We start from the raw sequence: 24,689 nt of genomic DNA on the forward strand, positions 1-24,689 counted from the left end.
CAGATGCAGCTCTTTTCAGACTCCAACAAGAGTAATGCACGAAGGAGCAGACCACAGAGAAAAACACAKGAATTCATAAAGTTTTCCTATAATGATCTTGGGCAGAGCTAATGATAAACAGAGATTCATTTTTTTCCCTTAAGACGTGAATGCAGCTCTCCTAGTCCTCTGCARAAAGGAAATCTCAGAGCAGCAGTCCTCAGTTCTGCTATTTCTTATGTAGAAGGGTGGTTCTTAGTCTTTCTAACATGTAGTCCTTAAAGACAGAGACTTAGAGCTATCACTAGCCAGGACTGTATCCATCAGTTCAATCAATCCGTTACTGCTGCTCTGCTYTGGACATGCATCAGGGGCACCCTTTGTCTAGAAAGGTGGCACCTGCAATAGCTGGACAAGGTCTGTCTGGCTCCCATCTCCCCTCTTCCCCCTACACAGTGGTGTTCAATGCCCACCATGCACTCACATACCCAGGTCCATATCAGCAGCTTTGGGCCGGTGAGAGCAGGGCACGTTCTTGAAGATGGCATCCAGAATCTTCTCTTTGACCTGAGTGATGGTGTCACAGTTCAAGATCTTCACCGGGATCTCAGGGCTGTTCACATTGTCAGGGTTGACACAGCTCAGGACCTGAGAGAGGGGAGGGGAGGTAGTGAGATCAGCCATGCTTTTCAGAACGGCACAAGCACCTTGTGGTCTGCCCTCCTCAGCCAGCCTCTTGTGTCCTACAAATTGGATGAAGCTGGGAGGGATCTTGAGTGGAATAAGATGAAATATGTTCTGAGAAGATACAGGAGAACTACATACGTCCATGCCTGCTTTGTCCTCTATCCCTTATCTTGCAATCCTGTAGTATCACTTAGGATCTGTGCCCACTGAACTAAGGGCAACTCAGCCACTGACTTCATGAAAGCACGATTTGGGTTTTACCTAYGTGCTAGGGGCTCCCCAATGTTAGAGTCAGTGAGTTTGGGTTGATGCGAGGGTTTTCTTGAACTTGTCTCTCACATCACTTATCTCTGGGAGGTAAAGCTACCGTAACTGTGGGAGAAGCCCCCCAAATTTGAGCCTCATCTCTCTGGCATYTTTGCAATACTTTAATAGCAGAAAGCCCATGAGCATCAGCTCAGGTTCTGGTGCCTTCAGTAAAAACTGCATTCMCCCAAACACTCTTTTCATAGAAACCATCAAAAGCGCTATCAACTCTGGCCCTCGTTGGAGCTGAACTGACATCCAAAGTGCTCTCCAGAACTTTCCTTGGCCTCTGAGCTATCCTCTGCTCTCTAGAGAGCTGCCAAGGCAACAGAGTCCAATAATGTCTATCTTAYGTTGTCACTCTGACTTTGAAAATTCAGGTAAAAATGGTCATAGATCTTTCAGCCTTAATTTTGAACATTTTCTGCAGAGTCCTGTGACAGTCCAGGACTTTTCTGCCTGAGAAAAATGTTATTAATATGAAATAGAGGGAGAAAAAATGGGAAAGGGACAAGGGAAAAGGAAGGGAAGCGAAAAGGAAGGGAAGGGAAGGGAAGGGAAAAGGGAAAAAAGGAAAAAGGGAGAAAATGAGAAAAGAAAAGAAAAATATCTCTTGCTTTGGCATAGAGAACAAAAAAGTGACTCTGATAGAATGGCCTCTGATTTCTCAGAAGGAAAACAGCATCTACTCCAAACACTGTCCAAGAGTAAAATGCAAAACATATGGGGTAGAGAGGGGGAAGGGATTCCCTAAGTACATGCACAGATTTTAACAGCAGCCTATCCCCTAACTTAGGGCCATGTGTATGTCAAACATTCTGGTCTTTTCTGGTTACAGGAGTGAGAAGTCTATAAATTTTTATAAACTTAGCACACCTTTATGCTTGGAAGGAGTGTTCAGTGGAGCTCTTGGATATATGTAATTACTAAATGCACCTGTGGCATTTTTACGAGAGGAGACATGTTATTTTTTGGTGACTTAGGCAAATTCTACCTTGCCTGTAAATTCCCTTCTGTAGTACGCAATAGGTACTGGACTTTCCATTACTTCCCACCTTAACCTACTAAGATGCAGTGGAATCTCAAAGTGGCTGGAAACTGGGTGAAATAATATCAGTATAATTATATATTGGCTCATCAGGCTCCCTTTGGTGCCGTTATGCTCAGCTGAGAGGGACTTGTGAATATATTGCTTACAAAGAGCTCTGTGATGTTTCTGGATGAAAGGGGAGATATAAATATGAGATATTGATTAGATCATAAAGCTATTATTTATATGTCAYTTCCAGGAGTATTGAAGAGCATCAATTCAGATAATAACAATGACAGCATAGATTTACTGTTTTGTGGAATCTTTCATTCCAAAGGATCACAGAGCTATACATATAAGCACTGTTAAAATACATCCAGTGTTGAGGTTATTAGTTGTCCTCCTCCCATTAAACATCTGTAGGGAAATGAAGTGGTGGTTACAGGCTAGGCCAGATCTTGTGAAAGTACTATGGGGATCACACATGGTTCTGGAGATCAAGTCACTTTGCATGTCTTTCTTACACGCAATGATCTTTTCCAAAGATCTCTGCTAATTTTAGTTTGGCTAAGGTGGACTTAGATGATGTCAACGCAAGCTCTGTCAGTGTGATTCAGCTCCAATGCAGTGACCTGGGATTCAGTTCAGCTGTTCGCATGGAAGTACCTCGTGCTGTTCAAAATGACCTAGGCTAGCCTGCTAGGCCTTCTTCTGCCGATCCAGAAAGTCCTAGGTCTCCTACAAGAGCTGACTTGTATCTGCCACACCAATGCAATCTGGTTTATCATCCAGCTGGGAGCTGACAGTGGTGATCTGCTGTTATAATTTTGTCCTTGAATTTCACGGGGTGCTTACTTTGGATGGCAGCAGAAAAACCCTGCCTGGGCAGGTATGACCATTCATGTCCAACTACAGCAGCCCTTGTTCTCCTTTTCTAAATCAGGGAGCTGGGTAAGTAATGCTTCAAAGGGCCAGAGACAGGTTTGCTCTTGGTGGTCTCAAGCACAGAGGGAGATAGCTACTAGCACCTGCAAACCCTCATACTCATTCATTTCAGTGTTCATTTCAAAGACATTCAAGAAGCTCTTTTCAACACTTCAGGCAATGCAGTCTTTGTTTACAGAAACCAAATGCCTTCTTACAGTTCAGTGACTTTGATAGATAAGTCCCAGGTTTCACGTAAACTCTCGGATTTTGTATTCCAACTGCTCTCTTGTGGAGCTCTGAACTTTTTTTGCTACAAAGGCTTTGGGAATTTTGCAAGGGGCAGCTGTGTATTGTACACAAAAAAATGTTTCTCTTTAAAATTTTTTATGGGGTCTGTAGAGGTCATCCTTGTACCAACAGCCTGAAAATCTGTCACCACTTAGCAGATTGAAGCTCCTAATCAAACTGAGGTGTTTACAAAGGAGAGAAAGATTGCTACTCCACCCCTGYGGGAAATCTCCCAGGGGTTATACTGATCCTCTTGGATTCCCACAGATTTCCTCTGAGGAGGTGACCAGGAGAAAAACTCCTTTAAGCATTGTCTTTCTCCATTTGGTGGACTTCAGGGACTCTATTCTCACTGGACGTATAAGGTTCATCCTGTGCTTTTGCCTTGGGCTGACCTTACAGCAACCAGTGAAAGACATAAGCCTAATCCCATCGTTCCTGCAGTGCTGCCCAACACAATCTTTGATGTCACCTGGAGAAGAAGAGACCTCTGTGATGGCCTGTGCTGCATTCCTGTATAACCAGTGAGCTGGAGGGAATCTGCAAGACATTGATCTCCTGAATGCATTCACTCCCTGCCCTTGAACCCTGTTGGGAAGAGCTATTAGTGTGGACAAAGGGGACAGGAGACTTTAGCAATCTTCAAGGAGATGCTGAAAGTGTGGTTTTTGCCACTGATAAGAAATCAGCCCTTGACACCACTGTCATGCCTTGCACTGAAGTCTCTGTCAACATAGTACAAAGAGAGTGTCAATCATGGAGTCAGCATGGAAAGATGCTGGATCGGGAACAGGCAGACTAGGAACCTCTGAGTCCAGCTCTCCCACTGATTTTGTGTGATCATGAGCCATGCTGTCTCATTGGATCTGTGCTTATTGACCTTTTTTTAAAATCCTTGGGCTTTTTTTGCCTGCCAGCCCTTCCARACATGAGCTGTCTCTGAGTATATAGACATGCAACGCCTACTGCAACTGAAGCCTGATCACTACTGTGTATTACTGACATTTAAATAATAAAGGCATGGCTTGGGGTTCCTCACAGGGGATCCTCACCCCGAGTTCTCTGAGTAGTATTTGAATGGTCTGTCCTGTGACCAGACCACTGCAGTTTCCATCCTGGAAACAGACATCTTTCTCTCAGCAAAGGCTTGGCAGAGATCGTGCAGGAAAGGACTGCCAAAGAGGCTAAGCATGGGAAAACATTTGACATCTTATTAGTGACTTCCTCCCTGCCACAAAAACACCCCAAAAGCTTTAAATACAGACAGCTCAAAGAGTCTTTATCCATAGTGGAGTATGATGTCAGGAGAGATAAGCTGATTAGGCTCTCTGCACTAGAGCTACCGAGGTGTGCAGGGACCACACAGAGCATGCCAAAAGCTCCGAGACAAGATATATTGGGCAGCTCCTGCCTGCCACCTCGAAGCACTAATTATCCAATACTCTTGACAGCATCCGATGCACATCAAGGCCTTTGCTCGTCTACACTATTTGTGTCAACAGAAATGAAGCTGATGCAGGAGATGGATGGTCTATCATATCCCAATGACAGCCAAGCAGTGGCCGTTGGAAGTGAGGTTTTAACATGTAGACTGTAAATGGCTAAAAAATCATGGATTCTGGCAAAGGCAGGTCATGACCTACAGGGATGAGAACCTCCTGTCTTTTATAGATAGAATAATCTAGCTAGGTTTTTAATAACACTGCAGACCATAGACGATGAGCACTGACTGCTAGCGAAGACATTAACCCCAGAAGGTGTTTCTCTGAGGAACTTTACCATTCTATGATTCTATGATACGGCTCAGGATAAGTTCTATCGTTTGGCTTGCAACACATTTATTCAAGAAAATCACATCTGTAACTAGCTTAATTTCTCCCAAACTAAACAATTCCTTGCATGTACACAAATTATTATACAGTGCAAAGATCATAGCCCACTGAGGGATGCTTCCAATGGAGAAATGTAGGATTTGGCAGACAGCAAATCAGAGCTATCTTATCTGGAGAGAAATCAGCCCCAAACAATCTAAGTTAAGTGAGGTATGTGTTCTAAAATCAATATTTCCAGATGTTTGAAACTATTCTGCCTCCTTTTATCTTCCTGAGAAAGTTACTTAATTTMTTTCAAATTATTTTTCATTTAAGCCATAGTCAAAATCATGACTTAAAAAGTTTGGTCATGATTAAAGAAGAGTAAAGAATAACATCCCCCAGCCCCAAAAGAAGCTCTAGCCTTGCCTTCATGGACTAATAACAATAAATAGTCTTTTTCAGTGTACCGCATTGCAGGAATTGGAATTTAATTCTGTCAAGCAAACAACTAGTATGCAGCACTCATGAAAYCTGACCAACTCAATGAATTTTAGCCATAAGTATTTCAAATTCATACTAATGACTGGATGAGTTTGGGAGAGAACAGGAGACATTCAGAGAAATCCTATACTACAAACAAATATTGAATCATTGAATCAGTTCTTGCTTTATTTCATTATGATATATTTTAACAAAAGATGTCAGAATAATGCCTGTTTAAGGAAGGCAAAGGAGAGGGAAAATGAAATAGAAATGGAGAGAGACAAAAAGGAAGAATAGGCCTATTCATATGCTGCTGCTTCTTAATCTCTTTCACCAAAGCTGATCTCTGTAAATCTGCTAAGATTACTATCAGGATATATTTGTCTGCTCTTGAGATGTAAGAGGCAGAGCTGATTAACATCAAACAACATAGAATGAATGGAGGAGAGCTTTGTTCAGGCTGATGTATAATTACTACTCTCCTTGCTGGCTGCTTTATATCAAGCCTAAAAGGATCGGAGGGATTTCATTTGGTGAAAGTGATCGCTCTGTGTCTGCATTTTTCTTTCTTTTTCTMAGTTACTTCATGCGAGATCAGGCTTCCAAATTGCTAGATAACCACGCGTAACAGAAAAAGAGGCGTATCATGCTGATTTAACAGGTAAGTCCTATTTTTTAATATGAGAAATTAAATTCTGTTCATATTTAGGAGTAAAGTATATCTCCCCATTAAACCTAGTTCTGATCAAAGCTCATGAGTTTGGTCCGTAGTCARTGAAGAAAAACAGTTATTTATAGACAGTGAGTCAGCCCAGCWGAGCTAGAATCTAGGACAGGTCAATGAATTGAAATTGACTGGACACATAGCTTTTAAAGACAGCTAAAGTTAAGTGAGATGAAGGTTCCTCAACTGAGGAGGCACATAAAAGCAGAAGACAAGCCAATAGCATCCTCCGAGAATCCTAAGACCAGGGTTTTCCTGGAACAAAGGTGTGTGAAAGAAAGGAATTACAAGGATCACTGAGGATTTGGAGAATCTCATTCATCCTGCAGAGCCTTAGGAGCTCAGTGGATTTAGTGTATCTCAGAGAAAGTAAAGGTCCACAAATAATTACATTAAGAAGTTACGTCTAATAATCATTGGTCCTTTRATCAACCAGAAGGTTATGATCTCATGGTGGAAGCTAAGGTTGGACATACCCAATGTAGTAATAAACACTACATCTTTCACTCTGCAGTCAATTAATTTATGAAGAAAATGATTCAGGGACAGGGAAGACAGCACCTTGCCTGAACTCAGCACTAGGAGCACCAGCAGGGCCAAGGCTGCCCCTCTTCCTTGCTTGGCAAAGAACAGCCCGACGTGTGATCCGTGCTGGGCGCTGGGCAACCCTCCCACTGTAGCTGGGGCCAGGCGGAAGGGAGCCAGCGGTGAGCAGAGGAGGGGTAAAAACAGCTCCAGGGGAGCCACAGCAGGGGAGGAGGAAGCTCTACTGTGARTATCACACAGTAGAGACCTCAGGGTGGTGATGAATTGCAGCAACAACCTCCACCTTTCTTCTTTCTACAAAGACTAGTGCCTTTGCTGCTAAGACCCAGAGAAATAGTGGAAGAGTGATCATCACATCAGGGCAAAGAGGTAGATACTAAATATTTTGTAGAATAATTTTAATTACATTATTAATAAGGATTTGTTATTCTAATTTGGAAATGATTGTTAGTATTTTGTAATTGAACTAGCACTAGCTATTCCATGTATTTTCATTACACTTTTAAGATACATATTAGACTAACAATACAGTCTTAGATTTGTATGTAAGTTGTGCTCTTTTTTTTGCCCCAAACAAGATTCTGAGAGTGTAAGTTTTCTCCCAGAGAGGAAGGGTAGTATCATGAGAGTATCACTGGCAGTAATACAGACAGGAGAAGACCCCTTGGTCTATCCACTTCACCTCAGCACTTGCCATTATTAGACTGTGCTGCATATTATCCATTGCTAGGCAAAGAGGCTTGTTCCCGTCTACAGCTGAATGACTCTGTTCCTGCAGCTGCGAGTTGCAACCCAGACAGAGCACAAATGCTCCTTCCTCCATTTCCAGCCTACACAGACACTTATTTATAATGGACACCTCTGAGAGTCAGCATCAGATCCATTTGGCCACCAATGACCATACTATGGTGTTAGACCTAGAATGAGATAAAGAGGAAAAGGTTATAAGCTACCATGCTTCAACCTCTAAAAAAGGGTCAAGGTAACTTTTGTTGGGGTGAATTATCCCACAGTTGTCTTCCGAAAGGCTTCACATCCCTATCTTTGCTCCTTACTGGAGCTGGCCACAGCCAGAGATAGAACTTTGAGCTATGTGGATTTTGGACCTAAATCCATTTGGTGATTCCTGTGAGACCCTCTGAAATAATTCTCATGTCTTAAACATCCACAGCCTGGAAATTGARAGCAACTGTCAGTCTTTGGAGTGAGCACAAGCAGAAGCAGCAGGCTGCATTGATCCCTCTTCTTTTCAGATCAGGGTTAGTTTGAATTTTTGCTGGAGTTTAAGGATGCTCTTGCTTTGGGGAGAACTGCCCAAAGATCAAAGCTTTTAGGGTGTATCTGCGGTGGATATTTAAGGGATGTTGTTACTGCCTAGGGTGAACATAGCCCATACATTAGGATAAGCAGGGCATCAAAGGGTTTTGATCACAWAGAAATGGGTGTCATAAGTAGAATCATCCAGTTCTCTTGTACATAGACCAAGCTTCTTCACCTGTCTTCATCTTTACCCTCTTACAGTTCTTTGTCCAGTCATCACTCTCTGATCTCCTTCTACCTCCCAGCATAACAGCTCCTCCTGTACTCTCTGGAGCTTTTTCTTCTCCACAAGATGCCTTAGACAAACTGCTTTTCCCTCCATAAACTATTCCAGAAAAAAGGAGAGAAGGAAGAGGAGGGAGATTTCAATGCAGTATCACCTTAATACAGAGAGCTTTAAACTACCAAAGGCATGGTAGCAGTTTGGAGCAGACTGTGCAACCTGTCAGCGAAGGGGGTTAAATCATTCCACAACAAGCTGCATGCTTCTGTGCATGGACTGCTAGTGCTACCTAAGCTGCCAACAGAAAGTGCAAACCAGTAAGACTATACTGCACCCCAGTTTTTACTGGCAAAGAAATATGAAGTCAAACTCCTCCACCCACCACACACTGTATTTGATACAGTGCCCTGCAGACTCTAAGTGGGGGAACTCAGAGACCATATCTATGAGGTAAACCATAGCATRTCCTGTGTTTGGAAGACACTGTAACACAAGAAGGATAGCGGAAAATCTTGGTCTATCTCTCAGCTCCCAAAAACTGAAAATAGAGTCCTCAAACTGAGCATGTAACCAGATATTAAACAATAAGAACTGGTATTAGACTTCATCTTAACATTCTCTGGCATTTTTTTGCTAGGCCCAGCTATCTCTATGTATTCAGTATGTCATTAAGCTGTGTAATTCCTTGCAACAAGTTAGTGGCAGTGATATAATTTTACACATGTCCAAAGAGCAATTAGGCAAATTCCTGGCAGAAGTATTCATTAAGGGCTATTAAATACAAAGACAGTACATCTGGCCTGGGTATAGTCTGATCTGCAGGCTGCAGAAGGCTGGGAAATAGTCTGAGGGTATATCAATATGTACCTGTCTCTCTTATACTGTCATTTGTATACCAGGCATTTCCTGACGGCCACTCAGGAAGATCTTGAGCTTCCAGATGGAGCTGTGCACTGACCTAAAATCACTTAGATCATTTCATCTTTCTGTGCATCAATGCCATAAGCCCACTACTGGCATACAAGATGGACCCGACACTGTTTTTCACAAGGACAGAAGGGATTTGGAGGCAGCATGAATCCAGACTTGCCGGACAAGCTGGTACAAGGGCAGAACAAATTGTTCGTATCTATTGTCTTCACATTCACAGGAGCAGACATGACACAAGGGTCACACTTGTCTTCCAGTGCTCCTGGACCTCACCGAACCCAAGTCATGCTAGGGAATCAGCACTGCATTGGCCTCGCCTGCAATGAGTGCGGACTCTTCCACCGGACAGGCAATGACCTCAGAGGTACTCTGGGCATGGGGCATGGCAATGTGGAAGTAACTTGGAAGCAGCCACCTTTTCAAACACACTTTGCAAACACACTTTGTAAGCTTCAGCCACAAATCTTGCTGTTTTTCAGGATGGTACTAGAAGATCCTTAGCAGAGCTGTGTAACTGGGCAGCAAGAAGGAAGTGTCCAAGAGGGACAGCATGACCTTCACTATTGTTTTTCCTGGAAAAACCCTTTCTAGAGGAGGCTGCAGAAGCCCATAGGAGAGTGTGCCCAGAGCACTTACCAGTGTCTTGTAATCAATCTGCTGTCGGATAAGCTTGTCTTCACTCAGCGAATATCGGGCTTCCCCAGTGATAGAGTCAATGGGACCCTTTTCCATCTGCTGCTTGATGGCACAGAAGAGGGAGAACAGGGGTTCGCCAGCACATTCCTGCACAGGGTGGAAGACACAAGAGCCAGGTGAACTAGGAGGAGCAGAGGTGAAAACCTGGAGTCCCAACTGCGTAGCATCTCAGTGATTATCGCAGTCTATTCCACACACCCAGCCAATGTTCAGCTCCACCACTTTCCCCCTGAGTTCTTCTAACATGCAAGCAGACTGTCCTTGAAACAACACTGTTTGCCCCTATAACTCCCTCTCTTCTGCAGAGTGAAACCAGCTCCCTTGAGTGCCCTTGCACAGGCCAAGGGTGTCAGTGCTTTCTAGTAATGTTGGGGCCAGCACAGACCCATAGGAGTTCCCATAGGAGACATGTCTCCCATAAGAGCTGATAGTGTCCCATAGGAGCTTCCCGAGTTGTTACTGATAGGTCAGAGCAATGCTCTGGAGCAGATGATGGGACGGGTCTCAAAGGAGACAGTGCTGGTAGAGAGACAGACCATTGTTGCCCCATCCAGGGTGCCTGAGCAGGGCATAGACTCTCCCAGAGCGCTCCCATGCTGGAGGCAAACAGGGATGTTCTGGCAGGAGCAGCTCCATGATCCAGGGGAGAGATGTGTCAACTGAATCCATACAGTTGCATCAGTGATGTCAGGTACATAGGTCTCAGCCCACAGGCAGAACCCATGAAGCACCCCCTTCCCTAATTCCTCCCTGCCTTCATTGGTGATCTCCCTTCTCCTCCTTCCCACACCTTTCTTAGTTTCCTCTCTTGCTGCCTTCCCCTCCCACATATGCTGCCATGCACCCCTTGTTGTGATATCTCCTATTGTGTCCCCTCCCTTTTATCTCTCTGTCTTTCCTCCTCTTCTTCCCACTTTACCCTCCCCTCTCACGGCGTGTCCCACCTCAGTGAGCGAGGTCATTTTCCTCTGGTGTAAATCCTGGCAAAAACAAGTTAATAATCTGAAGCGAAGTCACCCCTTTCTCAGTACCTACACCTGTCTCCCACTTAATTAGCTTATCTGCCAGCAGCATATTGCTTCTGTGTGCCTGTCTCTTGCCCTTATCAGGCCTCTGTTCAGGCTAAGGCAAGGAGACAAGTTGCTGGGGGGAGCAGGGGAAGCCTATTATAAAAGTAGTGCTTTAGAGAGTCACCTCCTTGTATCCTTTCTTTTCAGCTGAAAACAAGAATCTGATATAACAGCCATGGAATTACCTTCCAGGGACCTTCAAAACTTTCCCATGTATTCATCCTTGGGTGGGTTGTACCTGGGATTGGGAAGGCTCTGGGAAATGAGGCTGATTTGTAGTCTTTTATTTCCAAGCAAAGGGCAGCTAGACTATAAGTTATAGTAATATCTAGCAATTGGCTTACAAGTGGGTGTGAGGTGCAGAGCCCAGGTCCCTCCAAAAGGCAGGTTCAAAGGATGTTTCAGGTCCATTGACACCTACACTTTTCTGCCGGTGAGCACCTTCTGATGTGAAGAGCAGTCTAGAAAGCCAGAGCTTCCTCTAACTCCTTTCTCTTTCAGTGCTACCCCCTGGATCCTAATTCTACATAAGAGAAAGTCTGACAGATTGCCTCTGTAACAAACAGTCCCTCTTTGTTCTTCCTCAATCAGGAGAAAGAACCTCTCTCATTAGACTGGAAAATTTTGGCCCTTGCTAAACCTTATCAAGAAGCAATCCATGTTCATCTGGTCATGCTGCTTCTCTTACCTTGAGGAACTTGTACAAAAGGAAGGTGAACCAGTTGGTGAGCATTTTCTCTGCCACAGATTCTGTCCTAAAATCAGCCCAGGAGAAAAAGAAAATAGGAAATGAATTAATCATGTTGGCCATGTGAAAGGACTTGGTCAAAGGATTAGCTTTGTCCATCTTACTGCCAGATCACTGAGCAACTCACAGACATACACAGAGGAGTTAAAAGGTAGCAGCATCTCTTTGCCTTCTGCAGGAAGCAAAACAAAGAAAAAAATAGATTGGAGGACTCAGAAGGCTCCAGAGCCTTTTGCTACTCCTGCAGCCATCTCCAAATTCTCCTGTAGTGTTTTAAAAGTGTCTAGGTTACTGTCTTTTGTATCCCTTCCTTCCATTTAGCCCTATGGAATGTCCAGCATGGTATATCCAAACATTTCTGCACATCACCAGGCTTAAACATGTCCTAGGGTTTCCTTTTTAGCTTTGGATTTAGGAAACCTTCAGTCAAATCTTAGAAGCCCTGAGGACTTTTCTGTGACTACAGCAGGTCCCTGTATGTCTGTTCTTTAGTTTCTTCATCAGTGAAAGGGAGATGACAAGAAGGGATGGAACTTTTTCAGAGGAGCTCAGGAAGTCTTACAACATCAGATGTGAGGGGCTTAGAGTGAACCTTAAAAAAAAGTAAGACAGATAGACCCAAGACATCTAAACCTCTGGAGAATAGTCATCTGTTATTGATTATCTCCCTGGCATTTGGGACTGATTATGTTCCCCAGTGTGCCAGTGGGGGAAAGGGAGACCTTCACAGAGCTATTCCTGTAACCCATAAATGCGCTGTCCTCAGCCAGGCAAAAATCCAGGCTAGCTTTCCCTACAGAAGGACCAACTCAGATCCATAAGTTGTTTTGGACAGCAGAGGCACAGTATAAATCCATGCTGAATCCAATGAATGCTTTGGTGTTGTTCCTCTAAGTGTTTGCAGCCAAAATCTTCAAAATCAAAGCAAAAATCCTTCTTGAATGAGTAACAGTGGGTTTGCTGCATCTGGATACCATCAAAGCCACCCAGAGGTTCTTGCTTAGGGCTGCAGGTTGATTTCTAGCTTTCCTAGCTCTCCAGTGTGAAGCTCATCTTGCTTCCTCTGGAGCCTGAGTCTTGCAAAGGGAAGGGTTTGCATTGTTCAAGTTGGATTCCAGGATGCTGCCAGCGACTTCACCTGAAAGCAGTGCCCTGTTACACTGACACAGAATAAGTGACAGTCCCTTCCCTAGCTAAATGTGGTTGATCTTTAGCCTGGTTTCCATGGAGATTTTTCTATTCTTGTGGGCACATCCCACTTAGATGGTGGGAATGGAAGCATAGTGAATAATAGTAGTGCTTGTCATCCCACCTCTTCTCTTGCTTGTAGACAGACAAAAAGATGATGTAGCCCCAGTTCACTAAGACGTTAATGCTTTTTCTGTATTTCTTTTGTCTACAGTGATCATTGCTGTGTCTCTGTCTAGAGACTGCCTCTGTCTGAATAAGCCTTTTTGTTCTGTATTTCCCTCGGTCAGGGTCACCTCACTACTGTCCTCCTTTGGTCACTGTATGGTCCTTAAATCCAGCACTCCCCATGTTTCTCATGGTCTGAGCTCCTCACACAGTGATACCACCCAGGCAGGCGTTCTCTCCTGAACTCTCTGGTGTAACACTCCCAGTTTGGGTACAAACTCAGTATCACAACGAGGAAAAGAGCTGAAAGTCCCACTGTGCTGTTGATGCCTGCTCTGGCAACTTTGATCCCCTTGAGGCTGGACATCATGTGGGAATTAATCCTGGACACAGATGAAGTAGGAAAATCTTTTCAGCCAGAACTGCCCCCGCTCCTTGCCAAAACTCCACAGACTAAAACTGCAGAAGGATTTTGGAAAATCCCCCTCCACCACAGGAAGGCAGAGTAAGCATCAGGTTGAATCTATCTGGTCCAAATAACAGTCTGTGAGCCTAGTGCCAATACGTGAATCACAAAGCTGTTTCTATGGGCTATTCCCACAGGGCTCTGTTGCAGCTGGTTAGTGCAGGGTCTCCTTTTTAGAGGGGAAAAAAAAAAAAAAAAAGAAGACATATCTAACTTCTCCTCGTGCTTTCAAAGTTTGTCACAGTGGAAGTGGCTTCTTTGTTCATTTGCTCTTCTTCCAAACGCCACATTGCATTTCCGACAAAGAGCACTGGGGTAAAGAAAGAGCTGGATGAAGGGGAAATAGGGAAGATGGGATGCTCAGGAAAGGACAGGGATGAAAGGCCAGGGAATATAAAAAGACAGAGAAAGGGGAAAAGAAAGAAGAAAATGAAAGGAAAGGAGAGTTGGAAGGAGGCAATGCAATCAGAGGAGGAGCACAGAGAGGAACTGCAGGAATGATAACGGGGAGGTTGCCAGCCAGGCTGTCAGGGAGTTACGTCAGGGAGTTAACTGACACTGAAGCAAAACCCAGTCTCTGCACCTGGCTTTTCTGCCTTGTGTACCAAGAAGTACTCCTCTTCTTGCTGGTGCTTCATGGTAGGCTGCACTTTAGATGAAAACTCTCCCAGAAGGCACAATAGACCTCTCCCCTGCCTGAGCCATCCACTATAAACACCACAGAACCCCTCAAAGACAGATCTGAATGGTGGCAGAGGCCATCCATTCCCTGTCAGTGATGGCAGGGGAAATCTGAAGCCAGTAGACTCCCTCTGGTTTTACCTAGGGTCTTGGTTTGAATTAGGAAAGCTGGTTCAGACTGTGGAGAGGAGGAGCTGAAGGTGATCCTAAAGGTAGAAGACATAGCATTTCGCAATGCAGGGAAAGCATATTAGTTACAGAGGAGTAGAAGAAACATTATAATTTAAGGTTTCCCATGCAACGCTGGATTTTAGACCTTAGATCTGTCTATGAAGCCCTATCTTAGACTTATACTTTTTATGAAACTATTTCTATTGCCCTGGTCAACTTTACCTCCTGATTTTAACTAGCTTCCAAAGTCAGTGCTCAGGGAGAGAGGCAGGAGATCCCACAACTGCAGCTGAAGAAGACTCTCTATTCATATACAGTTATGTCAGAAACAAGAAATATGGTAGGGCAATCCATGTCCCAGGTAGGAGAAGGTAGATGTTCCCCATACACACACCAGAGTATAAAACAGCCTCTCCTATGTGATATACTTATACAGGTCCTACATGATACAATTGGAGGCATTCAGTTCAAAAGGTAATACTGGTATAAATGATATATTAATGACATTTTGGTGTGCAGAGAGCCCCAAATGAGAAGTATGAGGCTCTTTCTGCCCTTGCTACCCTTTCTGGAAGATTCACATTAAAATCTAAAGATGGTGCAATAGCATAGCATTTAATTGCTGGTTGCTTTAGTGGTTAGCGAAGAAATGGAGCAAGATTATGGGTCACATTTGCTGAAAGTGAAGGAAATGCAGAGAGGATTTCGGGAAGGAAGAGTAGTGTCCTTTAAGGGAAGGAAGCTTATGTCGGGAAGTCTTAAATGATACTAGAAAGTGCTAAATCAGTAATGGAGAGCAAATTCAGTGTTCATTCAATCCTACTTGTCTTATTCACTTACTCTACAAACTGCTTTGTACCAGCCCTACAGGTTTGTGGTAACTCTGTACTGCCCAGATTTCATACCCTGGTGCACAAACGAAAACGCAACAGATGATTGGCTCGTGCAGCAAAAGGAGACTATCATGCCTGTACTAGACAGTGGGGCAAAAACTGCCCAGCCCCAGACAGCTGGAATTGCTTACCTCCGGAGCAGCAGTTTAGGGTGATTCTTGCTCTCCAGATTTTTATCGATGAGGTCAGCCAAGAGCTGCTTGAGGACATCAGTAGCATATTCGAGCTTGCTCTGCAGCACAGTCATGATGAGAGAGGCCACATTGCCGCGGTCCCGCATGGAAAAGCTGCGCTGAGACTCCAATGTGCGGATGAAAGACAGCAGGAAAACCTTGTTGTTGATGAGCTGGGCAAAGAGCTTCAGACCTTTCTCCACCCTCTCCTGACGATAGCCAGGGACCTGCACAAGAAGAAAAGAATATCAAACCATCCCCTCACTGCCTGTTGTCATGCCACAACTAAATAGATCATAATTCCCCTTTTCTACCTCTCTACCCTCAACCTTCCAGCTCTTCCAAGTCAGCCCATGCAACCATAGACTTCAACATGGAGCAGAAGTCAGTTCTGAAACAGGGAAAAGGCAAAGCTGCTACAATTAGCAATGAAAATTTCCAAAAAAGAAGTCTTGAATCTAGCAGGCAGGTGAGTCCTTCCTTCTACTTCATAGGAAGAAAGAAAAGGGTCCACACATCATCAGATGAGTAGGAAGCTAGAGAAACCTCTTAACCATGGCCGGGCAGTTATTTTCCAAAACTGAATTTACCTCTCTGAACAGCACATCCAGAAGAAAGTGCTAGTAATGGATGTGGCGTCATGCCACACTAATTTTACTGTAGTCTGACTGAGGTCTCACTCTATATTCTCCAATACCCCTTTCTTCTCTGCAAGAAACCTATTTACAGAGATAAACAAGTCCAAGTCAATGCTGAAAATACTGGACTACCTGGGGCTTTTATCAGTCTGATCTATCCAGCTCTCTTGACCTCTCCATCCCAGCAAGTTTCCACATATCTTCTGCCCTTCAGTATCTGTCTGAAGGCAGGGAAAGCGTAATGCAGGGACTATGGGCGCAGATTTGAGTCTCTGCCTTAAGGAGCTGGGGGAGGTAGTAAGAAGATGAGGAGGGAAAGAAGGCTTGAGAGTCAAGTTCTGATCTGAGGAGGGAAAGAGATATAGTGAGGCAGTGGCTGAGGAGATGAGCATGGAGTTGGGTCTAAGTCTGAAGAAGATAGATGAAGGTGTGAGAGGACACGGAGCTGGGACCTGTTTTGGACAGAAGGATGTGCAGTACTCCCCTGTGCTTGGGAAATTTGTTTGGACATAGAAGTTGATGAGTCTCTGATACATTCCTCAGTAGTGAAAGACTGGTGAACTAGTTTTTATATCAGACCTCAGCCTTGAACCTTGGAGTCCTCATCATCTACAGAGGCGTCTACCCTGCCCTGTCCTAGCTCCGGACAAAAACAGAGACATACTCTATTCTTTTATCTGCTGCACAAATGCAGCCCTCATTGGAGAACATCGAACTCATTCCTCAATATTGCTGGATCTGTCTCAGACCTTCAAAAAGCTTCTTTGGAAGTTGGAGAGCTGCACCACAGAGCACACATGCCATGTATGCATCAATTACCACCCAGCTTTGGCACTTCAATCCAACACAAGTTTGTGTGTTTAAATATCCAAGTAATGCAAGGCTGCAATGGGGGTCATTACCTTTTTATTCCAGAAATTAGAGCTCTTAACTCTTTTTGTATACAGCAAATAAAATTACTTTTTAAAAAACTACAGATAACCAACAAAAAATACTACCACCCATCCTACTAATAATTATTTTTAGCTCAGTTGCTTGAACATTTAATATTGTCCACCACCAGATTATTATGGTGAACTAAAAAAAATGGAAAAGGAAAAAGAAGATATTTTGTACAGCATCTTGAAGCAGTTAATTAGCAAATGAGCTAAAATAAATAAGATTTGCTCACTGCAGACTCTATGCTGGGGCATTTTCCCAATAAATTGCTTCACTGGGGATTCCCAGGCAAGCAACTCTTTTGTTGTTGTTGTTGTTATTTGTTTGTTTTAACTCCTTCTAGGTGCTACAGAGCTGAGAACAGAACGAGAAGTGCCTTTCCTGCTTTGTCAGTAGTCAAAGATATTGAAATTAGAAGAACTGCTATAGCTTTTTAGAGTACTGAGAGGTGAGGGAGGGATGGAAAGATGTATGAAAAAAAAAAAAAAAGGAGAAGAGATCAAAAGTGACAGATTGAAATATTAGCTCCTAAGGGATGGATGGTTTTTTTAAGGTTCAGTAGCCCTGATAAAAACTTTGCGTGTTATTTCTCTCTGCCTGTATCTGCATATTCTGTGGTCGTCTGTCTGTGGTTAGCAAATATAGGGATTGAAATGGGCCCTGGGTGTGATGAAAGTGCTTTTGTGTGTGTATGAGTTAGAGAGAGAGAGAGAGAGAGAGAGAAATTCATCACCCCTCATCTCTTGTGTTAAATCTGTGAAGCTGCCGAGCTACTCTTCTTGAGTGAAAGCAGCCCAAGATCATTCCACTGGTACCTCAAAAGTGAGGCCCTACAATAGTTACTGCATAACACAACCTCCTGTCCATCCCCACAAGACCTCACCACTTCTCTTTACTTGCGCACGGGCAGAGGGTGGCTGGCCTCATCAATATTGCTGCCAGATAGCTTTTTTTAATAGTCTCCCCTATATAATTTGATGAAGTTTGGCCCTCCTGTAGAGAAGGAACAAAGAATAGCAGGCATCTCTAATTACACAGCCAGCCAAGCATGGTATTGCCTCTGCCAGCTCCTGTTCTTCAGCTCTGCCAGCTAACCCCAGTCTTGGCCTCGGGCAGTTCCTCACTAGCTCATGCCAAAGCCTCTCTGAAGAGCAGAGTTTGCCAAAGACTTTGCAGAGAGTTCAGCCAAGGACCTCCCTGGTCTTGGCCATGGTATTATCCCTAGCTACTCCAGCCCAGGTATCCCTAGAGCAGAGTCTGTCCATCCTGCCAAGCCCTGAGTCAATTTTGAAGCACAGACAAGCCTTCAGTGGGAACTTACTTGAGGCTTGTCAAACTCATTGTCAGCAGTAAGCTAATGCAGGCAGTGTACAGACCTCTTCAGTGGTGGGCAATTCTCTCTGTCCTCCCATTGCTGGCTCCAGAGACGTGAAGTGGAAGAGGCACATTGATCAGTGTGTGGTCAGATGGATGCGGTGGGTTTCTGACCTCTCTGCAAACCACAGAGCCCTGCAGCTACGGAGTAACGCAAACGCAAACCTCCTTTGGTGATTATCCATCATTTTGATAGGTGTTGCCAGGAAGAAGGGTCTCTGGGTAGTGTCAGCATTAGCAAAGCTGTAGTGACACAGACAGCTCTGCAACTCTGCTATGAGTCCTATTCTCAGGCCCCTGTTCAGCTGTAACTAATAAATCCAGCTTCACAAGCAAACCCCAAGAGAATGGAGACACAGGAGGCACTTAAAATGGTGGAACCAGCACACACAGATCTATGGGACTCTTCTAAACTTCTCCCCTTCCCATTCAAATGTTTTATGAGGTGCTGTTTTGTCCAGGATAAGACACAGCATCGTAAACCACCATATTCCTACATCTGACGCAACATCTCTTGCATTCAGAGCAAAACAGGGAGGAGTGAGATGACTCAGCAGCTGGAGATGTTAATTTCATACCTCCAAATCCCTCAGGACAGGGTGGTCTTCAATGCCAGGGAAAAGCACCCTCATGGTGTAAGTTCGATAATCGAGGAAAGGGATCCCAGCTCCATCTAGATCACTTGTCAGCTCGTGAATATCCGTCTGCAGCTCTGCAAAAGCTGACACAAAAATGACCCATTCACATAGCAAGGAAAATCCAGATCTCGCTCGCCATGATAAGAAAGGCTCTCAGGCCCATATGCGTCCTGGGAAAACTGAGATTGGGATACAAGTGGAGAAGCAACATATGGAGAGGCAGGTAGAAAAGAGCAGTCTCGCCTTTCCCATTACACAGCCTTTCTCCAGCGCCAAGAGCCAAGGCTTCCCCTGGACTTAGAAAACACAGTTAGGACGGGATTGAGCAAAGATGGTTACTCAGGGAAAATGGGCAAAGTCAGACCTAGATCTAGGCTTGACCCAGACCCAAAGGGCTCAACAGGGTACTCTGGTGACCATTTGGCTCCAAGCTTTGTGGCTGGATTCCTCTTTCCAATAGACACTGACTCGTCTTGTATATGAAATGTTCTAAGTTTTCATATTCAAAGGTAGTGGATCAGACTAACCCTAAGGCAGATCTGTGTGACATTTCAGGACAGGAGAACTTCTTTCTGACCTCTCACTATTAAGGTTCTCTTTACAAATAAAATAAATAATACAAATAAAAAGCTTTTATGAGGCTTTCCTTCCTCATCCTACCTTCTTTGCACTCCAATGCAACCCTGGACTCCAGGTTGTCCATCTGCATCTGCAGACGCTTGAGGGTCAGGTCGCTTTCTCGGGACTTGCGTTTGTATGCAATCAGCACAGCCACGATGAAGATGATGAGCAGGCCACCAGCCACAGCAATGCTGACGATAGCTGGTAAGCTGAGAGGGCTGTCTGGAGAGATGTAGACCATCCCTGGGGAGAACTCCATTCCTCCTACTCGAGCCTAGTGGGAAGGCAGGAAACAGATTGCATTTAACTAGTGCATTAAAACTCCAACAAGCAGAAACACAGAGGAACTCCACCACCATCCCCAGATTACAGCTGTTGTGCAAGACAAACTTATACAATAGCATATGAATGGTGACCTCTCCTTGTCTCCCAAGCTAAACAGAGCACGAATACTTCAATGAAGAATGGCTGAAAATACCCAAAATGCTAGGTAGAATCAGCTTTTGTAGTAGAGAAACCAGGAACCAGATCAACAAAAGGCTTTCAGTGAGACAAATCTTACCAGCCCCAGTGACCTGGGTTTTCTATTCCTTCCTTCAAGTGTCTACGTTGTTCTACACCACCCTGATCCTACTTGATTCCTGCACACACAGGGGCCACATGGCTCTTGGGCAAGGCCTGATGGGTCCTAACCTCACTAAACCTCATTAAGGAAGAGGGGACGTCAAAAAAGGGCAGTTGACCCAGCAGCACTCAGGGCAGGGGAATTCAGAAATCATAGAGTCACAATCTGCTTTTGAAAACTAAAGTTGAGAAAACTGTATCTAGAAGCCACAAGGATAGAAAAAAACAACAACAAAACTCACTATAGCCTGGTCCACGCCCTTTACAATTCCTCTTTTAACCACATGCTTTGGTTTATCCCATTGGTAAGGTGACTTCGGATGGTCACCAGCTGGGTAGAGAGCAGAAGACAGCTGTCTCTCTGTGAACTCCCAGAGGTTCCCAGGGCTCCTGCCAGTACCTAGGACAAGTTGCTGTGTGAAGACTGGGCTCTCAATAGCCAAAAAGAAACCTACAGGCAGTGCTGCTGCAGACAGAACAAAATGCTGTGCTTTGGCAAGTCTGCTGGAAACCCATTTGTACAACATGAGTACTGCTCCAAACAGCAATACCACTGGGTGATGCTTGTTCAAGGCTATCACAACACTGTTCGAGATTGTCTACAAGCTAGACCGGGGTAGGTCTTTATTAGAGCAAGCTAATTTGCCCTGACCAAATATAAGTGCTTGCCTTAGGATAGGATGAACTGTGTCCTGAACTCTTATCGCTGTATTCGATCACCTCTCCATTTGCTATACAAAATGTCCAGAGTAACTTTTTCAGATGCACATTCTTACATTAAACACCCACACTCGGTCAGATGTGCTATATGTCTTCATTGCAGACCTTTTCCACCCTAGATACTCATGGATCTTCTTCATTCTTGTTTCTTCTTCAAAAAAGATCTTGCCTCTGAATTTTAATGGATCTTTATTGGCATTTGCCTAGTTTTTTTTTGTTTGTTTTCTTTTTATTTTCTGTCTTTCAAGTATTTAACTCTGTCATTGTAAAAAAAGATAGCTGAACTAGAGCAAGAATATAGTGACATCAACGTGTTGCTGTCACTAACTGTTCCTTCCCTTAAAATAAATTCAGTGTTGCAATGGTTAATTCAGTCCCACAATCCTCTCTCTCAGATCTAGGCCACATCACTTTGCAAGGAAGGGTTTGTTGAGCAATTTGCTCAAGGTCACACAGTAAATCAGTGGCAGAAGCAGGCAGAGGACCTGGGAGAGCTACCTGTCAATTATCCTGACATCAGAGTGACATTCATGGGAAACATAGGGAGACATTTTGTACCAACTCGAGTAACAGAAATGATCTGGCGTGCTGGAGGAGGCATTTCCCATCCCATCTGTCCTCCTGGTGAATTCCAGATGCAAAGCCCATCCTTGAACATTGACTTCCACGGCAGGTAACTTTCTGTGTTTGGTTCTCAGCCCAGACACTGTCAAAGAGTTGCTTCAGTGTCAGCTATTTAAATACAAATCTGTAACTTGCTCCTAACACTGATGCTCATTAGTAGGCTTCAGCACAATCATCTTCCAAGTTTCTAACAGCTTGTTCGACCAACTTCCACAAAAAATAGGTTTTTTTTTTTGTTTTTCCTGTGACTTCACTTGACCCGTCCCAAGCTTCAGGAACGGGAGAGTCTTTGCAGCTGATAACGCCTGGCTCTGTGTTCACCCTCCCCTGATCTCCAGGGACTGATTACTGCTCACCTGACTTTGGGTTTTCTCTCTATAACATTGGCTTTGTCAATCTCTGACTAACCATATGTTTAATTACATGCATGAAAATGATATGCAACATATATTGCCATGTTCAAAAGCTTTGGAATTCACAGAGAAAAATTCTCTCACTTCATTACTGCTTCTCTTGGAATGTCTTAATATGCTTTACAATGAAACAAGAGCCACAGTATATTTGCATAGCTGAGAAGGATTATTATCTCTATTTTCCAGAGGACAGACTTTGGCACAGAAAAGTTAAGCAGTCAACACAAGGTCTCTCAATGTATCATCAGTAGTCACAAACAGGACCCAGGATGGTCTCCATGAGCTCTCTATTTTCAGAACATTTCCAGAAAACTCTCTTTTTCAAAGAACCCCTGCAGTGTGCCTCCACCAACTCTAAAAGTTTCGCTACATTGAAATAAGTAAATATAGAGCAGATACAGATTTGGGAGGGCTATAGAGAGTGGAAGGAAGCTGATGACAGGCATTGAGGAACATTGATCATCCATATGTGTGATGTCAGTTATTATCCTCTGTTTTGTTTCCGCCCATAGCTCTGTACAACTCAGATGACTTTGCTGATGTGCTGTTTATCAAGCAACAGCACTGAGGCATGCAAATTACTGAGAATAAAGTAAAGGAGAAGTGCATAAATCAATAGAGAGAGGAGGAGAAGCTCCCTCCAATGTAATCACTATGGTCATTTTTCATACATCCCAGATAGGATATGCAACATTATATTAAGTTATACAGATGTCAAACCATCAGACTTCAATCACACTAGAGTCCATATCCTGCATGCATGTTCTACTACATAAAAGCAAATTTTAACCCCCTGCATGTTGGTAATTGCTGGAGACAGGGCTGAATTTAACATAGTGTGTCATTTAGGGAATATATTATGTATATGAATTCACATGAACATACAGTCTGTATGAAGAAAGAAGAAAAGCAAGCTTTCCTGAAGGACTTTTATTATGAGAAGTCACTGTCCATAAGAATCTCCAAGTTACTTTTCCAGGACTAATGGGGATTTTACATCAAGAAGGGACCACAAGGTCTGTGGGATCTATGGAAGACAAATGGTGATGCAAACTCCCAGGAGATCTCTTCCAGGTCCTCGGCATTGACATGCCCTTCCCATCTGCCCAAGTCAGAGAGACTGAGGTTTGAGCATCACTTACCATCACCTTGTGCCGTCCGATGAGGTTTGGGGACTCACAAAGGAGCTGCACGTCTGATACGGTCACCACACAGGGCTTCTCACCAACTAGGACGGTGTAGTTCAGCTTGGCATTCCCTCCTGCCACTGGTGGGATCAAGTTCTTGCCCTGAATAGGAAGGAATATCATCCCCCAACCCCCCAAAAAATCAGGTCAGCAAAGAGTTTGCCTTTCACCTCTGTTTTGTTCCTGTGACACAAGTGTTAACATTGCACATGGCATTCCTGGTTCACCCTTCACCAACTTAGCAAGGAATTGCCAACCTAGAAAAGTAATATAGAGGACAATATGGGTGGGTAGAGACAATTATCGGTCAAAACACCCTACCTTGTTTGTCTCTCTCTGACAGTAATGGGGAAATATTGCAGATAAGTCCTGCACAAACAGGCCATCACAGGACATATTCAGATAAGTAAAATGTGTATTTTTACATTTTATATGTAAAAATATACCCTTTCCAAATGTGCAAAAAGGTATTCTTGTGTACAAAATAATCTCTTTGCATATTCACCACATACAAGTACTAATATAATAATGTTCAATCATAAAATTCCTTCTTTTTATTGCTGCCCAGTTTACAGAAGTGAAAAGGGGCTGGTGTGGAATTTTCTCAGGGTGAGAGAAAAGTGTCTAAAACCCCAGAAGAGATAGACAAAGGTATGTTATTGTCAGTCCTGCTGCAGCGGTGGAAAATGTTCTTCCCGGGTGAACAGCAGCAAATTTAGCTCTCACACAAGTAGTTACAAAAGGAGCTTATATTTGCTTTAATTATGGATAAGGATGCACTGCATTATTGGTAGGTTCTTGGCAGTGTGGTGTTACCAGATGGTGACTCTCATAAGGCCCTGCTGGAGGCAGTGAGATGATGGGTAGAATGTTGTGAGTGGAAGAAAACTCTGGGACATGTTCAGGACACCACTGCAATTAGTGGGGTCCTGGCAGACATGGCAGAACAAAAGGCAGGACATGTTTGATCTTGCCCTTGGTCCCCAACTCACCTTCAGTATAATGGGACTTCCTGGCTTCAGCTCTAGTATCCCTGAGGGATTGAAAACCTCAAAGACTGGATTTGGATAGTAGGTAAAGTTGGTTTTGTTGAGGATCAGCAAGGACTGCACATTGTCTAGAATGAAGCCAAACTCCTCCGGACGCTCAGCTAGCTCAGATTGGTGATTGGGGTCAACAGCCAGTGCTGGAGCTTGGCAGGTCATCTCTGTGGAGTTCTGCACCTCGCAGTTCTGGAAGGAGAAACCCAACACAAGGAGTTACCAGTATCAGCATCTTCCCTTAACTCCTTTTCTTTCAGGAAATAGGAAGTTCTTTTTTCTGTGCAGCAGAGGTAAATCAGAGCTTCATTACCACTCCACAATTAGCTCGCATATTCTGAGGATCACACAAAAACTGCA

The 24,689-nt window shown here is 44.0% G+C and overlaps 1 protein-coding gene across 1 annotated transcript in view; it reads right to left on the reverse strand.

The window, feature by feature from the left end:
* The window catches only part of PLXNA4 (plexin A4), a 439,477-nt gene that overhangs the window by 38,969 nt on the left and 375,819 nt on the right, over nucleotides 1-24,689 (reverse strand). Inside the window, exons 17-24 of the mRNA XM_085299727.1 lie at nucleotides 24,282-24,521; nucleotides 23,245-23,391; nucleotides 19,761-19,995; nucleotides 19,041-19,183; nucleotides 15,470-15,738; nucleotides 11,712-11,778; nucleotides 9,894-10,040; nucleotides 468-627 (exon numbers count right to left, since the gene is read on the reverse strand). Coding sequence (XP_085155853.1) covers nucleotides 468-627; nucleotides 9,894-10,040; nucleotides 11,712-11,778; nucleotides 15,470-15,738; nucleotides 19,041-19,183; nucleotides 19,761-19,995; nucleotides 23,245-23,391; nucleotides 24,282-24,521 — 1,408 coding nt within the window. The remainder of the gene's footprint in view (nucleotides 1-467; nucleotides 628-9,893; nucleotides 10,041-11,711; nucleotides 11,779-15,469; nucleotides 15,739-19,040; nucleotides 19,184-19,760; nucleotides 19,996-23,244; nucleotides 23,392-24,281; nucleotides 24,522-24,689) is intronic.

This window comes from Rhea americana, unplaced genomic scaffold (assembly GCF_003343005.1).
Source record: "Rhea americana isolate MKP2758 unplaced genomic scaffold, rheAme1 scaffold_1, whole genome shotgun sequence".
Lineage (NCBI taxonomy): Eukaryota > Metazoa > Chordata > Aves > Rheiformes > Rheidae > Rhea > Rhea americana.